Source organism: Rhipicephalus microplus, chromosome 2 (assembly GCF_043290135.1).
Source record: "Rhipicephalus microplus isolate Deutch F79 chromosome 2, USDA_Rmic, whole genome shotgun sequence".
Lineage (NCBI taxonomy): Eukaryota > Metazoa > Arthropoda > Arachnida > Ixodida > Ixodidae > Rhipicephalus > Rhipicephalus microplus.
The window spans coordinates 237,166,707-237,181,313 of record NC_134701.1 but is presented as its reverse complement, the minus strand read 5'-3'; the positions used below and the strand labels follow the sequence as shown (position 1 = coordinate 237,181,313).

Below are 14,607 nucleotides of genomic sequence, written 5' to 3'. Positions count from 1 at the left end.
AGCACCGTCACCAATGCCTTTCGAGACGTGGTTAACCTTTTCGTCTTCCGACATGGACTGGTCGGCCTTGGAACAAAGGGCCAAGACGTCAAGAATGTAAGAGACGTACGATTCGGTAGAAGACTGGGCCCGTGTGGCGAGAGTCTTCTTCGCAGCGAGCTGATGACCAGATGAATCGCCAAACAGGTCACGTATCTTTTCTTTGAAGAGATCCCAGCTCGTTATGTCTGCTTCGTGGCTTTCAAACCATGTTCGGGGAGTGCCGTCCAGGTAGAAAAGCACGTTGGCGAGCATGAGCGTAGGATCCCATCGGTGAGTAGCACTGACGCGCTCGTATCGCTTCAGCCAAGTGTCGAGATCGATCGTACCATCACCGGAGAAAGTGCCGGGATCCCGGAGGTGCGGTATTGTGACGTAGGTGGTGGCTTGGACTGATGAGGGCGGCGTAGAGGAAGTACCAGCAGTCGAAGCAGTCGAAACGTCGCCGATGGTGCGACCGCTGCGCGTCTCCATCGAGGTACGGGGGTCGTCCACTTCCACCAATAATGTTACGAGTAACTTGTTTAATGAGCTATTTACAGCACAGAGAACCCGGCGAGCAAGATTGCGTCAGACCAGCATCCCACGGAAAAAACCCACTTCGTCCTCCTCTTTCTTGCAGCCGTCTTTAGCCGCAGTTTTGTATCAATATATTAAAGAAGAAACGAGCACTAGCAACACAAATAAAAAAAAACAGCAAGCCAAATAACAAAGCGTCTTTAAGAAGTCATTTCCAACAAACGACACGATCACTCGTTTCAAGATCGATGAAGCAACCCCGGCGGCGTTAATGCTGTCGGGCGAGAAGGGTCAAGCGGGTTGTCGCAGCGTCCGCTGCGCCGGAGCAGAAGGCGTGCCGTTTACAAAGTCCTTCCGGCCTTTCCGTCCGCCGAGGTGTCTTCAAAGTGGGTGAACCGCTCTTCCGCGTAGTTGTGCGCTTTCGCCAACACTTCATCCCTGAGAAGCGTCAGGGGACCTCATCACAGCTGGGTTAATTTTTACGGCCTGGCATGTTAACCTAAGCACAATGTAATGTTGCCTTTCATCCTTATTTAAGTGTCACCACCCTAGCCGGAAATCCAACCCGCGTCCCAGTGCTCATCTGCGGGAAGTTTATACCTGATAAGCGAGCACGTATGGTAAGTGAGACTTGAGAGTTTGACCAAGGTTCAGGAACACTATCAAAGACAGGCATAAATAAAAAAGAATTCATACGCCTCTCGTCTTACTCCTGTGTTCGACGTGTGATGCTTACCGATTTATTAGTGGGGAAGCACGACGTTTTGAATAAGGAAATAGAAAGGCGCTTCAATGAAGCTGTCTGCCTTACTGAGTCGGAAAAGGCCAACTCAAGGGACAAATTGAAAATAATGCTAAAACACGTTGGTGGTTTCGCACCCATGAAAAGTGAGTAAACCCCGGCAGACAAGGACGTAAAAGAAAACAGACACGCACTATGTACTTGTCGGTTTTATTCCAATTCCTTGTCTGTCACGCTTATCGACTATTCATGGCTTATAATGAGCGACTTCTGCTAATACATAACATAAAACATGTTTTGACTGTTGATCTATTCGTCGCAAATTACTTTTCTGTGTTCACCATTGGCGACTTCGTAGATTACGCAGAAAAGCGGTCACTATAGCGGACGGAGTGACATAGCCGACCAGAGCTATGATGACTGGCGTTTCACCATCTCTCTCATTAGTGAACACGAAAAGACGTTAGTATTATCAACGAGGAAAAACTTGTGTGCATGACCTAAATGGAATGTTGCGTGCGCTTGGGGGTTGTGAGCCTTCACAAGATATGACGAAGCCTCAATGTTACTGAAAATGTATTTTTAGACATTATTCCACTGGGAGCGCTGCCCTGATAACGGCCGGTCTTTTCAAATCTCTGCGCATCACGTATACTTTTCGTTCATACGAGTTCATTAGTCTTTATTGTTCGAAAATCGGACATGTCACCACGCAATCGATAAATTGTGACTTTTGACATTTCATAATTTGTTACGTAATGCGGATGTCATAATTCTGGTTACAAAATTTGCTATTAAGTTTTAGAACCCTAAAAAACTTGGTTCAGCTTCGACCGACTAGGGTGGGTTAGGCTCTTGTTACGCTACTTAAGGGGGGGGGGGGGATGATCTGGTAAATAGGTTGCCCTGGTATAAGCTTTGCATCTTTGGAAGCGTGCCATATTTTATTGTGAAATGTTGCGTGCTCAAGGAGAGTGCTTACGGTTTTCAATCTGTAGAAGTTTCACTGCGCAGCTTTTCTTACTTGCTTCTAGTTGAATAGAAAATTTCTGACTGGTGCACACCGGTACCTTTTCTCAGAAACTAAACACATTATTGACCAGGAAATTTGGCATGATTATACTACACAATATTGGTGATAATTCAAACCTATAAAATCTGGATTAATCTTTATGTGGGCTTTAACGTCCCAACACCACCATATGATTATGAGAGACGCCGTAGTGGAAGGCTCTGGAAATTTTGACCACCTGGGGTCCTTTAACGTACGCCCAAATCTGAGCTAGCACGTGGGCCTACAGCGTTTTCGCCTCCATCTAAAATGCAGCCACCGCAGTCGGGATTTGATCCCGCGACCTGCGGGTCAGCAGCTATAAAAGCTGGCGCCTACAGTTATTTCACAAGAAAAAAAATTCTCTTCACTTGTCACGTGTCGTGAGGGAGACTTACCCATTAATATTTTTTGTTAGTTATGACAAACAGTTTTTCAATAATTTAGATTAAGACTATTTGATTGATTGATCGATATGTGGAGTTTAACGTCCCCAAACCACCATATGATTATAAGACGCCGTAGTGTAGGACTCCGGAAATTTCGACCACCTCGGATTCTTTAACGTGCACCCAAATCTGAGCATACGGGCCTACAACATTTCCGCCTCCATCGGAAATGCAGCCGCCGCAGTCGGGATTCTAACCCGCGACCTGCGGGTCAGCAGCCGAGTACCTTAGCCACTATACCACCACGGCGGGCCATTAAAATTGTTTGTAAGTCATTTATATGTAATCTGCGAAAACGTGAGAGTGATTGGTTGAATAGTTGTCCAGAAAAAGTACTGCAAGTTTGAAAAAAAAAAACTGATCGTAGGAAAAAAAATGATTTCATGTTTAAAAATACGTTGCACAAGAGTTCTCTAACGTGCTCGCAACGAATAGTCACGCAAAAAAATTGGTAGAAATTAGCTATGACAAAGAGTGAAAAGGGTACGAAGTGAATATGTTCAACTGATTTAGCCATATTCAGTACAAAATGTGCGTACAAGCAGAAAAAAATGACTGATATTAGCCCAGGTATCCGTTAGAGTAGGCTATCTTTGGCGCGATTTTTAAAGTGCTTGGAGTGCTCCTACATACTTGCCAATGGAAGTTTTTCCTCCACCAAGTGTGTATTAATTTTTAGTTCTGTAATTGTTCTACGCTATCATACCCCCTTATAGAAAAACCTCCGCAGTAGCACTAGAATGACAAGTGACGCTAAAACTTGGAGCCAGCCCAACGCCGAGGTGTTGTTAAACGAACTGTTTTAAGCATTCATAACTATGCTACAAGCAAGAGGAGAAGGGAAACAGCTATAAACGCACAAACAACGTTTTACGACGAGCTCGAGCCGAAAACGGGGCCACGTCGTTTGTGCGAGAGACATCGGTAGAGCGCTCTGTTTCATTCAACGAAAAAGTTTACGACGAAGATCGTGCCAAATAATCCCAATATCCGGTTGTCAAACGTATATAGCTAATGCTAATCTAATGCATTCTGCTTACAACTGAATGATATCCACCAAAAATAGAAGTTCCGCTGTTAGCCTAGCGGTGTACTCCTCCGTTTAGGCTCGTGTTTTGAACACCTATGTTTCAATCTGTCTCGTGAATGTCGGTAGGTACAAATATTACGAAAAAATAAAAGATCGCCAACTTCGTTCTACGTTGCGATGGTGTATTTGCGAACGGAAACGGGTTACTGAATACCACGAAAGGCAAACGTTTAGGTGAACTTGGAAACCCGAAGAGACAAACAATGCTCAAACTGATGGTGTCGCTGGATCCAACGACTTGAATTGCCGGCTAGAAAAAAATAGCGCTGGCCGCTAAAGCACTATTTTGTAATTTGTAACAATTTTGTATTTTGTATTGTAAAAATTTTGTAATTTTGTATTGTAACAATTTTGTAATTTTGTATTTGTATTTTGTAACATGCCCAGTCCTCTGCTATGAAACGTGACACGAAATGCCATTGAAAACAAGACGCTGAGAATCTGGGATCATATTTTGATTTCCCGACGAAAGCTGTTTTGAATAAAAGGCTCGCAAGAAATATAAGCCCCAGTTATGAGGTGGAACACCTCGGGTAACCAAGGAGTTATGGCTTAACGTACACTAGAGGTAGTGAAACGCGTAACCATAAAAGCACGCAGGCTTGCCTTGCTTCTCATTGCACACGTACAGCTAATCACTTCTGTTGGCTCAAGTAATGCAATAGCCTGCAATCCTTGAACATAGGTTGCACTTGGTTGGGTTCTGGACGCTGCTGTGTTTTTCTCTTTCGACGCACGACACTTGGGTAAACAAACTGCCAAGATACAGTGACCTTCCTAAGGAAAAACGGACGCTAGTCAATTTACCTTGCGCATCAGATATGACACTTCACCACGCTGCCCCTCAAAAAAACCCCGGATAGTGGCCCATTGTCAACTAGACGGGAGGAAAAAAAAAAGAGACGAAACTTCGACACTTACATCATCGAGCTCAATCGTGTGTCGACCAATGGTGACCGACGGCTGGACGACAGTCATCACGCCTCCGAGGACCACGATCAGGGTGGCGTAGATGTAACTCAACAGGGAAGCCAAGTTGCTCCTGCGAACCACATAAACAGCGTTGCGAGGGCTACGCATCCCGTTGGAAGAAACACCCATCACACTTCGAGTCGCCTTGGCACAGTGCTGCGCGCAAGAGTGGGAGCAACGCGACGTTCGTCCGGCTCGGTATTGCAAAGACCGATTCAATTGCGGCTGATAGCACACGGAAACAAAAGCCCGGCTCCGATAACGGCAGCAACTCAGAGGTTTCCCCGTATTTATTCACCTTTGTTCTCGTAGTTGCAGAGTGTGCATTTATATACAGAACCACGATATCACAAGCGCGTAATTATGCTTCGACATTCTGCGCAATCGTACCTTGGCGCCAACGTGCACACCCAGCTTGTTTTTCTTGAATAATCGGAATGTAGAAGTACGTCAGCCCCCTGATATGGACTCACTTTAGTACTGTAACTCAAGGTGCGTTGCTGTCAAGCTGTGCGTTTCAGTTAAGCTGGATAATTGGCCTCATTATTAGGCTGAAACAGTGTTTTGCTTTGGGGAAAATAAATTTTGATTGATTTCTCCAGTACAAGGGGCAACACCTACCATAAGCATGAAGCCTCATGTTTATTAAAGGTATACTTTTCTATCGCAACTTAAACATATTTGGAAGAAGCGCAGAAAATAACCACTGTATCGTAACAATAACATCTGTATACAGATCATGATAACGAAATGTAGATGCGGGAACAAGGTGCCCGCTGTCGATAACGCTTTCTTGGCGACAGCTGTATTAATTGATGCAGTATTATAGTAGCATTTGTCCTGGTTCAAAATGCTCATGAATTGTTTCGAAGACAGTTGCGTTTTACAGCCGTGAAAATGGAACAGGCCAAGCTGCGCTCAATTAAGGCAGGTCCGGTTCGTGAGATTATTAAAGCACTGGACAATACGGAAGTCATCATCGTCAAAAACATCATCAACAGTCTGACTACGCTTACTGCAGGACAAAGGCTTCTCCCATGTTTCGCCACTCAACTCGGTCCTGTGCTTACTGTTGCCACTCTATATACCCACAAACTTTCTAATCTCATTGTCTACCTAACTTTTTGTCTCCTCCTAACTCGCTTGCCTTCTCTGGAAATCCAGTCAGTTACCATTAATGACAGTGGTTAATCTGCCTATACGTGCCCGGCCCATGTCCATTTCTTCTTCTTGATTTCAATTATGATATCAATAACCCTGGTTTGTTTCGTGATCCACTCAGCTCTCTTTTTGTCTCTTAAGGGTACACCTGTTTTAAGTAGACGTACTCTTTTAAACTTCAAGTGCACTACTGCCTATCTCAAAGCGCTGTTCTTTTTCGAGGTTGTGGTTACAACAACCTCGGAAAAGAACAGCGCTTCGAGATAGGTAGTAGTGCACTTGAACATTACTCTAGTTTTCTGCACATTAACTTTAAGACCTGTCTTTCTGCTCTTTTTGTGTAATTCAGTAATCATGAGTTGCGATTCGTCCCCTGGATTACTCGGCAATGCAATGTAATCGGCGAAGTGCTGGTTACTAAAGAATTTTCCATTAACTCTTATGCCTAACTGTTCCCATTATAGGCCTTTAAAAACCTCCCGTAAGCGTGCGGTAAATAGCATTGGGGAGATTGTATCCCCCTGCCTTACACTCATCTTGATTTGTATTCTGTTGCTTTCTTTATGAAGCACTATGGTAACAGTTGATCCCCTGTAGATTTCTTCCAATATGTTTATGTATGCTTCATCGACGCCCTGATTCCGCAGTGTATGCATGACGGCTGATATTTCTACTGAATCAAACGCCTTCTCGTAATCTATGAAGGCTATGTATAGTGGTTGGTTATATTCTGAGCTTTTCTCTATTACCTGATTGATAGTATGAATGTGGTCGATTGTTAAGTAGCTTGTTCGAAATCCTGCTTGTTCCTTTGGTTGATTGAATTGTAACGTCTTAATTTTGTTAGCAATCACCTTTATAAAAAGCTTGTATACTACGGAAGGCAAGCTGATCGGCCTTTAATTCTTCAAGTCCTTATCGTCCCTTTTTTTATGTGTTAAGATGCAATACAATTATGCTGCAATATTGCGCTACAGTGACAAAATAGTCTTGCTGTCTAGTGTGAACTCCCGCGGCTAGGTACACGTACTTCTGGTCAGGAGAGCACTCCGGGAGGTTCATGGTAAACTGGACTGCGGAATCTGCCAACGTTCAGGCACGTTTCGAAGGGCCCTGTGGCCACTCCTCATGTTAATAAAGTTTCTCCCTTCCACTCTCTCCCACCTCACTTTCGGAAGCTAATTTAAGTGCACTTATGTGCATACTTACAGATAATTACGTGTTTTAATTTGCGCTTAGTTAAAAGATACCCAACATTAGTGTCGACTAGTGTGTATCGGCTGCTGTAAACGCTACACTCTAATCTCAAGTGAATGGTGGTCGGTGAAGAAATACAATTCCCGTCGTCACTCGAATACTCTTGCGTTATAGCTGCACAAAATAAACGAAGAACCATACGTATGCACAGGTATATATAGGACATGTCTGATTCTAAGCACCTACGATTCCAGCATTGCTTTCGCACGCTGTCATTAAACCAGAGTTTTCCATTGCACGACTCACTCGTTCTTGCACATACCTATCACCATTAGCCTGAATATTCTCCTTCAAGATGAAGGCTGCTCCCAAGTTTCGCCGATTAGCCTGGTTCTCTGCTTAATCTCATCCGACCTTCGGTTTGTCCCGTCGCGTTTTTACCTTCTCTTGTCTGTCACTGTTGATGACCAACGGTTATCCTATGTTCGCGCTACACGCCCTGATCACAGCATCTTGTTGTTGACTAATATATCCTTACCCATACTTTACTATGGGCAGCGCGACCTGGACTGAGGACTAAAACGAACGTACAGACCGAGTGGTGCTGTCCACAGTAAAATATGTTTAACTTTCAACCCACCCAGCTTGCCATCCCGATTCACTTTCTATCCTTAACACCAGTCTGTTTCCTGACCCACTTCGCTTTGTTATTGTCTCTTAAGGTCACACCTATAATTTTTCTTTCCATGGCTGGCTCCGTCGACCTCGGTTTAATCTGACACTTTTCGGAAGAGTCCAGGTTCCTGCCCCGGTGGTAAGTACTAGTAATATTAAGTTAGGTACAACTACTCGAGTAAGCACTGCGTGAATTTCAGTTTCACTAGGTGACCTCTTGTACTGACCACAACATTTCCTCGTTCTGTCTTCGGCTCAGGTCCATGGAGAATGAGCGGCTCTGTACTCTCCTTCGCTGACGCTGCTGTCGAGCGTTGGGTATCGACGAACAGGGTTCCGACGAACAGCGCTCGAGACACGTGATCACCGTCGCTGCCTTTTCTGCTCCGCCATTGGCCCGCAGGCTGCAGGAACGCGCTCTTTGCAGCTGTTTTCGGTAAGCCTGCCATAGTCCAGAAAAAACAGAGGCGGTGAGCGAAGGCGAACGCAAGGAACATCAGAACATCCGCATCGAAGATCACTGAACTGGGGTTGAGTTTTGAAAACAAGCAAGAAAAGTGCCACCACATCCACGAAGTGAATGATGATGAGTGGGCGAAGCTCCGGAGGTAAACCTGGTAAACCATGAATCCTCCGTAGCGCACGTCGCCGCGCTAAATCTAACGATTGCCGTCCACCTATGACACGCGCCACATGTGACATCATTCCTATTTTATAACATCTCGCATCTTTCATCATCAACTACAAGTACCGCCGTCTAGTTTATAACATCTTGCATCTATTCATCTTAAGCTACAAGTACCGCCATCTAGTGAACACTGCAAGAACTAAACGAGAGGTGGCTACATACAGGGGACGCACAGCCCACGCCTTAAGGAGCTTCGCCCCTAAAAGGTGTCGGTGCTATAAGTGTGACGTGTGTTCCGTTTTCCAGCAACTGATGCTCTCTTGATTGGGATCTCTTGTTGGGGGCGATCCGTTCCAAACACAGTAATCTGATATTTTGTCAAGGCGGCTTGCGATTTCGCGTCGTCACGTTTTATTGCTGCCTAGATATGAGCGCATGCCCGTCAGTGTTGCCTGTAACTACGTAAGTGTTGCGTTGTTAAGCACTACCTGGCATGGGAAAAGGAAACATTTAGGAGGGTGCGTAGAGCTATGAAATAAATAAATATAAAGAAAGCAAGAAAGAAAGAGAAAGAAAGAAACGTCAGGCGCAAGTACTCATAGCTTCGCTTGCGCGCATTTTCTCTACAGGGCAAATGTTCCTTAATTTTTTTGAAACTGTGCCTAGAAAAACCCGGAAGACTTGCAACATATATGTGAAAGAATCATACATGAAACTGCGAGCCTGTAACGAGGCACACCTTATAAATTTTTTTTTTGCGAAATTGATTTCGCGAACTGATTGTCTCATGTCTCATCACAAAAGGAAATTGGTTGTTTGCAACAAATAGTTAGTTTTGCCCATAAATTTTGGGAGCCCCACATTGGCAAAATTTTGATCGGAAACCCGATTGAACAACACACAAACTTGACTGCGACTATACCTCAATGAAAAGTGATAGCGGAGAAAAAAGTAACTTGCTTATGTCTAATGCTGCGCACTGTTGTCTTGGCAGCCTTTGTTTTTTACTTGTAAGTGTGATATACTACGTAAAAGGTGCACGCACAAGCTTCGAATGTTGGTTGAGACCCAAGTCATGGCCGTTTTGCTATTTAGAGTTCGACATATAGGCCTCTATACGTTGGTGCCAAATAACTAGCATATGTTTTATAGTTCATACCTATACAGTCTTAATCTTGTTCCACATAAGTTTAATATAAAATAGAATATAAATTTAATATTAACGCAACATGCTGGAATTTTATGTGGACCCGAGTTGATTCGCAAGCCTTACCCGTTACAGCAGCAGATTCTTTTAGCTTTTTCTTAGTTAACTGTAACTGGACATACGTAACAGAAACCGGTGATTTATTCTTGTTACCATATGGAGTCTTTTGCGGATTGTTCCACCTACGACTGATTGATATGTGGGGTTTAACGTCCCAAAACCACCATATAATTATGAGAGACGCCTTAGTGGAGGGCTCCGGAAATATCGACCACCGGGGGTTCTTTAACGTGCACCCAAATGTGGGCACACGGGCTACAACATTTCCGCCTCCATCGGAAATGCAGCCGCCATTCGATCCCGCGACCTGCGGGTCAGCAGTCGAGTATCTTAGCCACTAGACCACCGCGGCGGGGCGATTGTTCCACCTACGACTGCGAAGCGACGCCATATGTGTGTGCCATGTTTCGGCTATACAACTTACGCGTGCCGGACCAGCCTTTAATCGAGGAGGTCCTTCGCATGAATCTTTTCGAATACGAAACTATACAGATGCAACAAAACACGGCACGTTAAACCGTTGCTCGCGAAATGACGACTAAAGAGCTACAGTGTCTCTCTGCAGCGTAACTTTCTACGCAAAAAAAAAGGACGTTTGTGCGCTCTCACCCACAAATCATTACTGGCGGACTGTTACGGTGTTTACGGAGTATCATTAACTAGTGCACTTAATTAGGTTGAATGTCTACCGACAGCGTACGCCATTTTATTTGCCGAAAAACTTGAGTGGTTTTTCGCAGCTTTGTTTGTACTTGTAGATTATTCCACAGACTCTGGGAACTCCATTAACGAGCTTTCCGTTGAGGCCTCGGACTTTTGAGCTTGCGGTCAGTGCGGTCACTTCTAATAGGTACATGACGAGTGTTTACACTAGTTACGAATTGTATAGTGGTTACATTGTGAACTCTTGCATGTTTTGCGATATTCTTCTCGCTGGCTGTCAGCTCTGTCATTGTTGCGTAGCTTGAAGATGCAGCCACGACGAAATGACGAGAATGTGGGTACGCATTAGTAGGCTGCATGAATACGTAAGCGTATATCATCAGCATAACGTTTGCGCCACGTAGGCCGGTTATTTAGATTGCGCCGAGAGATCTTGGCCTTGACCAAACGCTCGCACCTGAAATTACACTATAGCAGCTAGATATGCGTAGTTGCAGGCTTGGTTCCCGAACATATATACTGTGTGAAACACTGCTTTTTTACAACAATTCAAATGAATAACATCAATCCCATTCACGGACGGTTCACGTGAGAGAGTTAGTACAATAACGGTCACTGCCATGGTACAATTCAGGATGACCTTTCAAATGCGTTTTTTGCATGGCAGGCTCACCACGGAAGTCTTTCCAGAGTACGTATGAACTATACTCGGTGACAACTTTTCTTAGTAGTATATTGTTGAAGCTACAGAACCGCAACGCGTGGCTGCTACCACGCCAAAAAAAAAAATACTAATTAGGTTTACTGAGCATTTTCGTATTCGTCTTGCTGAAAGAAGTAAAATACTTGCACAGGCGTGTTTTCGTTGATTGCAAATACGTATGTACCTGCTCAACATTGAAGTAAAAGAACTGTTTTTAATTGTATCATTTCATACCAAAAAATAACCGCCGAGTTGTCTACTCTAGGTATGGAGCAATTATGTAAGAAACTTAAATGCTAACCTGTCTGATGTAAGTGTCATATCGGCTTAGTTATGTCAGACACATGGCTGAAGCTATCCATGGTCTGCATAAATTGATGCCTTGAGATGACTAGGAAGTAAGTCATCCATACATTCATTGCGCCTAGGAATGGCAGTGTAAAATTTTTGCTGAATCCGGAAATAGCCGTGATGTATAAGAGATGGCTGAGTAGCACGAATGAAATCATTTGGGAAAGTCATGAAAACGACTGCAGTAAAGACCGTAACGTTTACATTGCGCTTTCATGTTTAGCATTTGGTTGACGTGCATGCCTACGTGGTCCAGTATGTGGGTAAATTTACAGTAAATATATTCGAAACACCATTGAAAATTGTGTACGGAACAGGGCTACGTATATAACTAAATGAATTTACTGGAAACGTGACCTAGGTACTAAATAATTGGAATGCCGCCGCGTATCAATAGCTGAGTGAAAAATACCTGAAGCACTGTCCCCTAGATTTAAAAATTTTATCTGTTACATCTAAAGAAGTGAAACCTTTTTTGCAAAGAAGTTTTGTTCACTAGATGAGACATGTGGTACTAACTACATACGACGCGCATAGAGAGGTCCTAAGGGCATCGAACCTAGGTAAATAGAATAACAAAAAGACATGAATTGACAAAAATCAGTGATACAATCTGGCGTTAAGAATAGTTAATTGGCTCAATGAAAAGCGAAATTAATAGTTAAATTGCGTTAGTGCGCATAGATGCCAAGAAACAATGTGTAATGAAAAAAAAAGTCACCCAGTGTGGCTTGCGAAAACAGCACACCCCAACAGCTGTAACTGTTCCCACCACGCACATCTAATAACGCCTACCCCATTGTCTTCAACTTTTCGTGCCGGAAACGAAACCGAATGTTACCCAGCTAACGTCATCGCGAATGTTTTTGCGCCACGAGTTGCTTATGCATAGGATTATTCAAATGAACGAGAAGTGACGTTGTCAAAATCCACTCGTACTAAAAATATCTCAAGTATGACAAGCTATCAACGTTCATAAATGAACTCGCTCTGCAGTTATAAAAAACAAAACCACCCAAACAACGTTTTCGGCACAATTTAGCATTCTGAAAGCTCCTTTTTTTTGAGAAACAAGCTAAAAACATGCTTAGGACAATACGGAATACTGCAAGCACTTTTGTGTCTCTCGTAGGCCAGCACTCTTTTGTCCATCGGCATTTCAATTGATTATAGTTGGCGTCTGTTTTTGTGTTGTTGATTGATGATTGATAGGGGGGGGAATTTGATGTCCCAAAACCACCACATGATCATGAGAGACGCCATAGTGGAGCGCTCCGGAAATTTCGACCACCTGGGGTTTTTTTAACACACACCCAAATCTGAGCACACGGGCCTACAACATTACCGCCTCCATCGGAAATGCAACCTTTCGTGTTGTCGTTCATGCCCCAAAATTGGTGTTATGCTCACTAAAGCAATTACATCTAGATTGAATTGCGAGGCACGTTCCTGTTTTTTTTTCAGTCGCTACTAAAGATACGTTCCTGAAATTTTCAGTCGCTGCTGGTTCACCGCGGTAATTTATCACAGTTGCACGGCAAAGCTTGAATTGGTATGGCGATAAGTTTACACAAGCGTGTCTTCTGTAGAAAACAAAGTTTAGACGAGCGTGTCTTTCGTATAAAAAGCACATTGAACACCACTGTTAAGGCGGACCGCAACAGCGACTAGTCACTTACGAACGGCACAGCATTCCATCTCGAGGAATCCTCGTCACGGAGCCATATTGAACAAAACGGGACATCGAAAAGGCGTACAGACCATAATTTCCGGGCTTCCGACGAAGGTGTCAAGCTGAAAGGTTTCCGAAGGCTTGTCCAGGTCGTACTTGCGGCGTGTCATAGTTTGACCGATGACACCGAGCTCTTGCGCAGCGCTTGCGGTGCATGGCCCGGAGTTCGACATGGTCCGCAGTCACCCACGAAAAAACGTGACTAGACGGCTCGCCACTTGCTGTCGCCAACACGGCGGCGGGGTCCACGGGCGCGGTGGTTTGCTGCCGGCGGCGTTGGGCCCGCGTGTGCGAACACGTATGAATAGCGTGTGCGCCGAAGTCATCACGACGGACAAAAGAGAGCGTTCGTGATTTGGTCGCGACACAAAGAAGAGATAGGGAAAGGGTGCATGATTCGAATGGGAGAGCGATAAGCCGATATCGTCGTAATCTATTACCGGGTTTGGGGGGGGGGGGAGGGGTGATGCTTCGTTACGCTACGCTGGTTGTCAGAGCCCCACGCGCGTGCTTGCGCCTACGTGACGTCACGCGCATTATTTCGTAAAAATGGTATACCACAGTAATATATATACCCAAGCTATTTACAAACGGAGCTGAATATTGCGCGCAATGAAAGAAGAGGCACAAAAGCGTAATTGCACTTCTTGATCTCGACTTGAACAAGCGGCTGTAACAGCAATGTCACACACCACGAAAGACAAGACAAGATTGGACTATGACTGAATGTGCTCGCGTGTGCTGCCGAATGTGCTGTGTTTATCTCTCTTCCTTCTGTGCTCTCTATATTTCATCTCCCCCATCCCTCTCCCGTGTGCAGGGTAGCAAACCGGCTGCCTATAGGCTGGTTAACCTCCCTGTCGTTCTTTTCCTCCTACCTTTCCCTCCTTCTTTGATCTCGCTAGTTGACCAATTACAACGCGACTATAGGTGCGCGGAACTTTTTGTTTTCATCGAAACCACGCTGTTTCAATTATATGCACAATAGTAGTTGAGTACGTACGTGTCAAAACCGCTGTATTATTATGAGGGACCTCGCAGTGGAGGCCCCGGAAAACTGACTATTTGGAGTTATTTAGCATGTACCCAAATTCAAATACACAATCCTCCAGCATTTCGCCTTCATCGGAATGCTGCCGTTGTGACCGGGACTCGACACTGCGATTTTTCGGTAAGCATTCTGTAGTACCGTAACCACCACTAGACGGCCGTGGCGTGAACACGCTGTTTTGAGATACTCGTGAATACCGCGGCAATAATTTTAGTGAACGTTTTCCAAGTAAAGTCTCCTTTTACATCCTCTAACAATTTTTTTAGTAATCGTCTGGTACACATAAAACACATTTGACATGCAAAAAAAAGACGACA

General features: G+C 44.4%; 1 protein-coding gene across 1 annotated transcript in view; it reads right to left on the bottom strand.

The window, feature by feature from the left end:
- The window catches only part of LOC119169505 (proton channel OtopLc), a 33,074-nt gene extending 19,510 nt beyond the window's left edge, over nt 1-13,564 (bottom strand). Inside the window, exons 1-3 of the mRNA XM_075877842.1 lie at nt 13,269-13,564; nt 8,123-8,337; nt 4,812-4,932 (exon numbers count right to left, since the gene is read on the bottom strand). Of these exons, the coding sequence (XP_075733957.1) occupies nt 4,812-4,932; nt 8,123-8,337; nt 13,269-13,412 (480 nt within the window). The 5' untranslated portion in view covers nt 13,413-13,564. The remainder of the gene's footprint in view (nt 1-4,811; nt 4,933-8,122; nt 8,338-13,268) is intronic.
- Nucleotides 13,565-14,607: the final 1,043 nt, after the last annotated feature.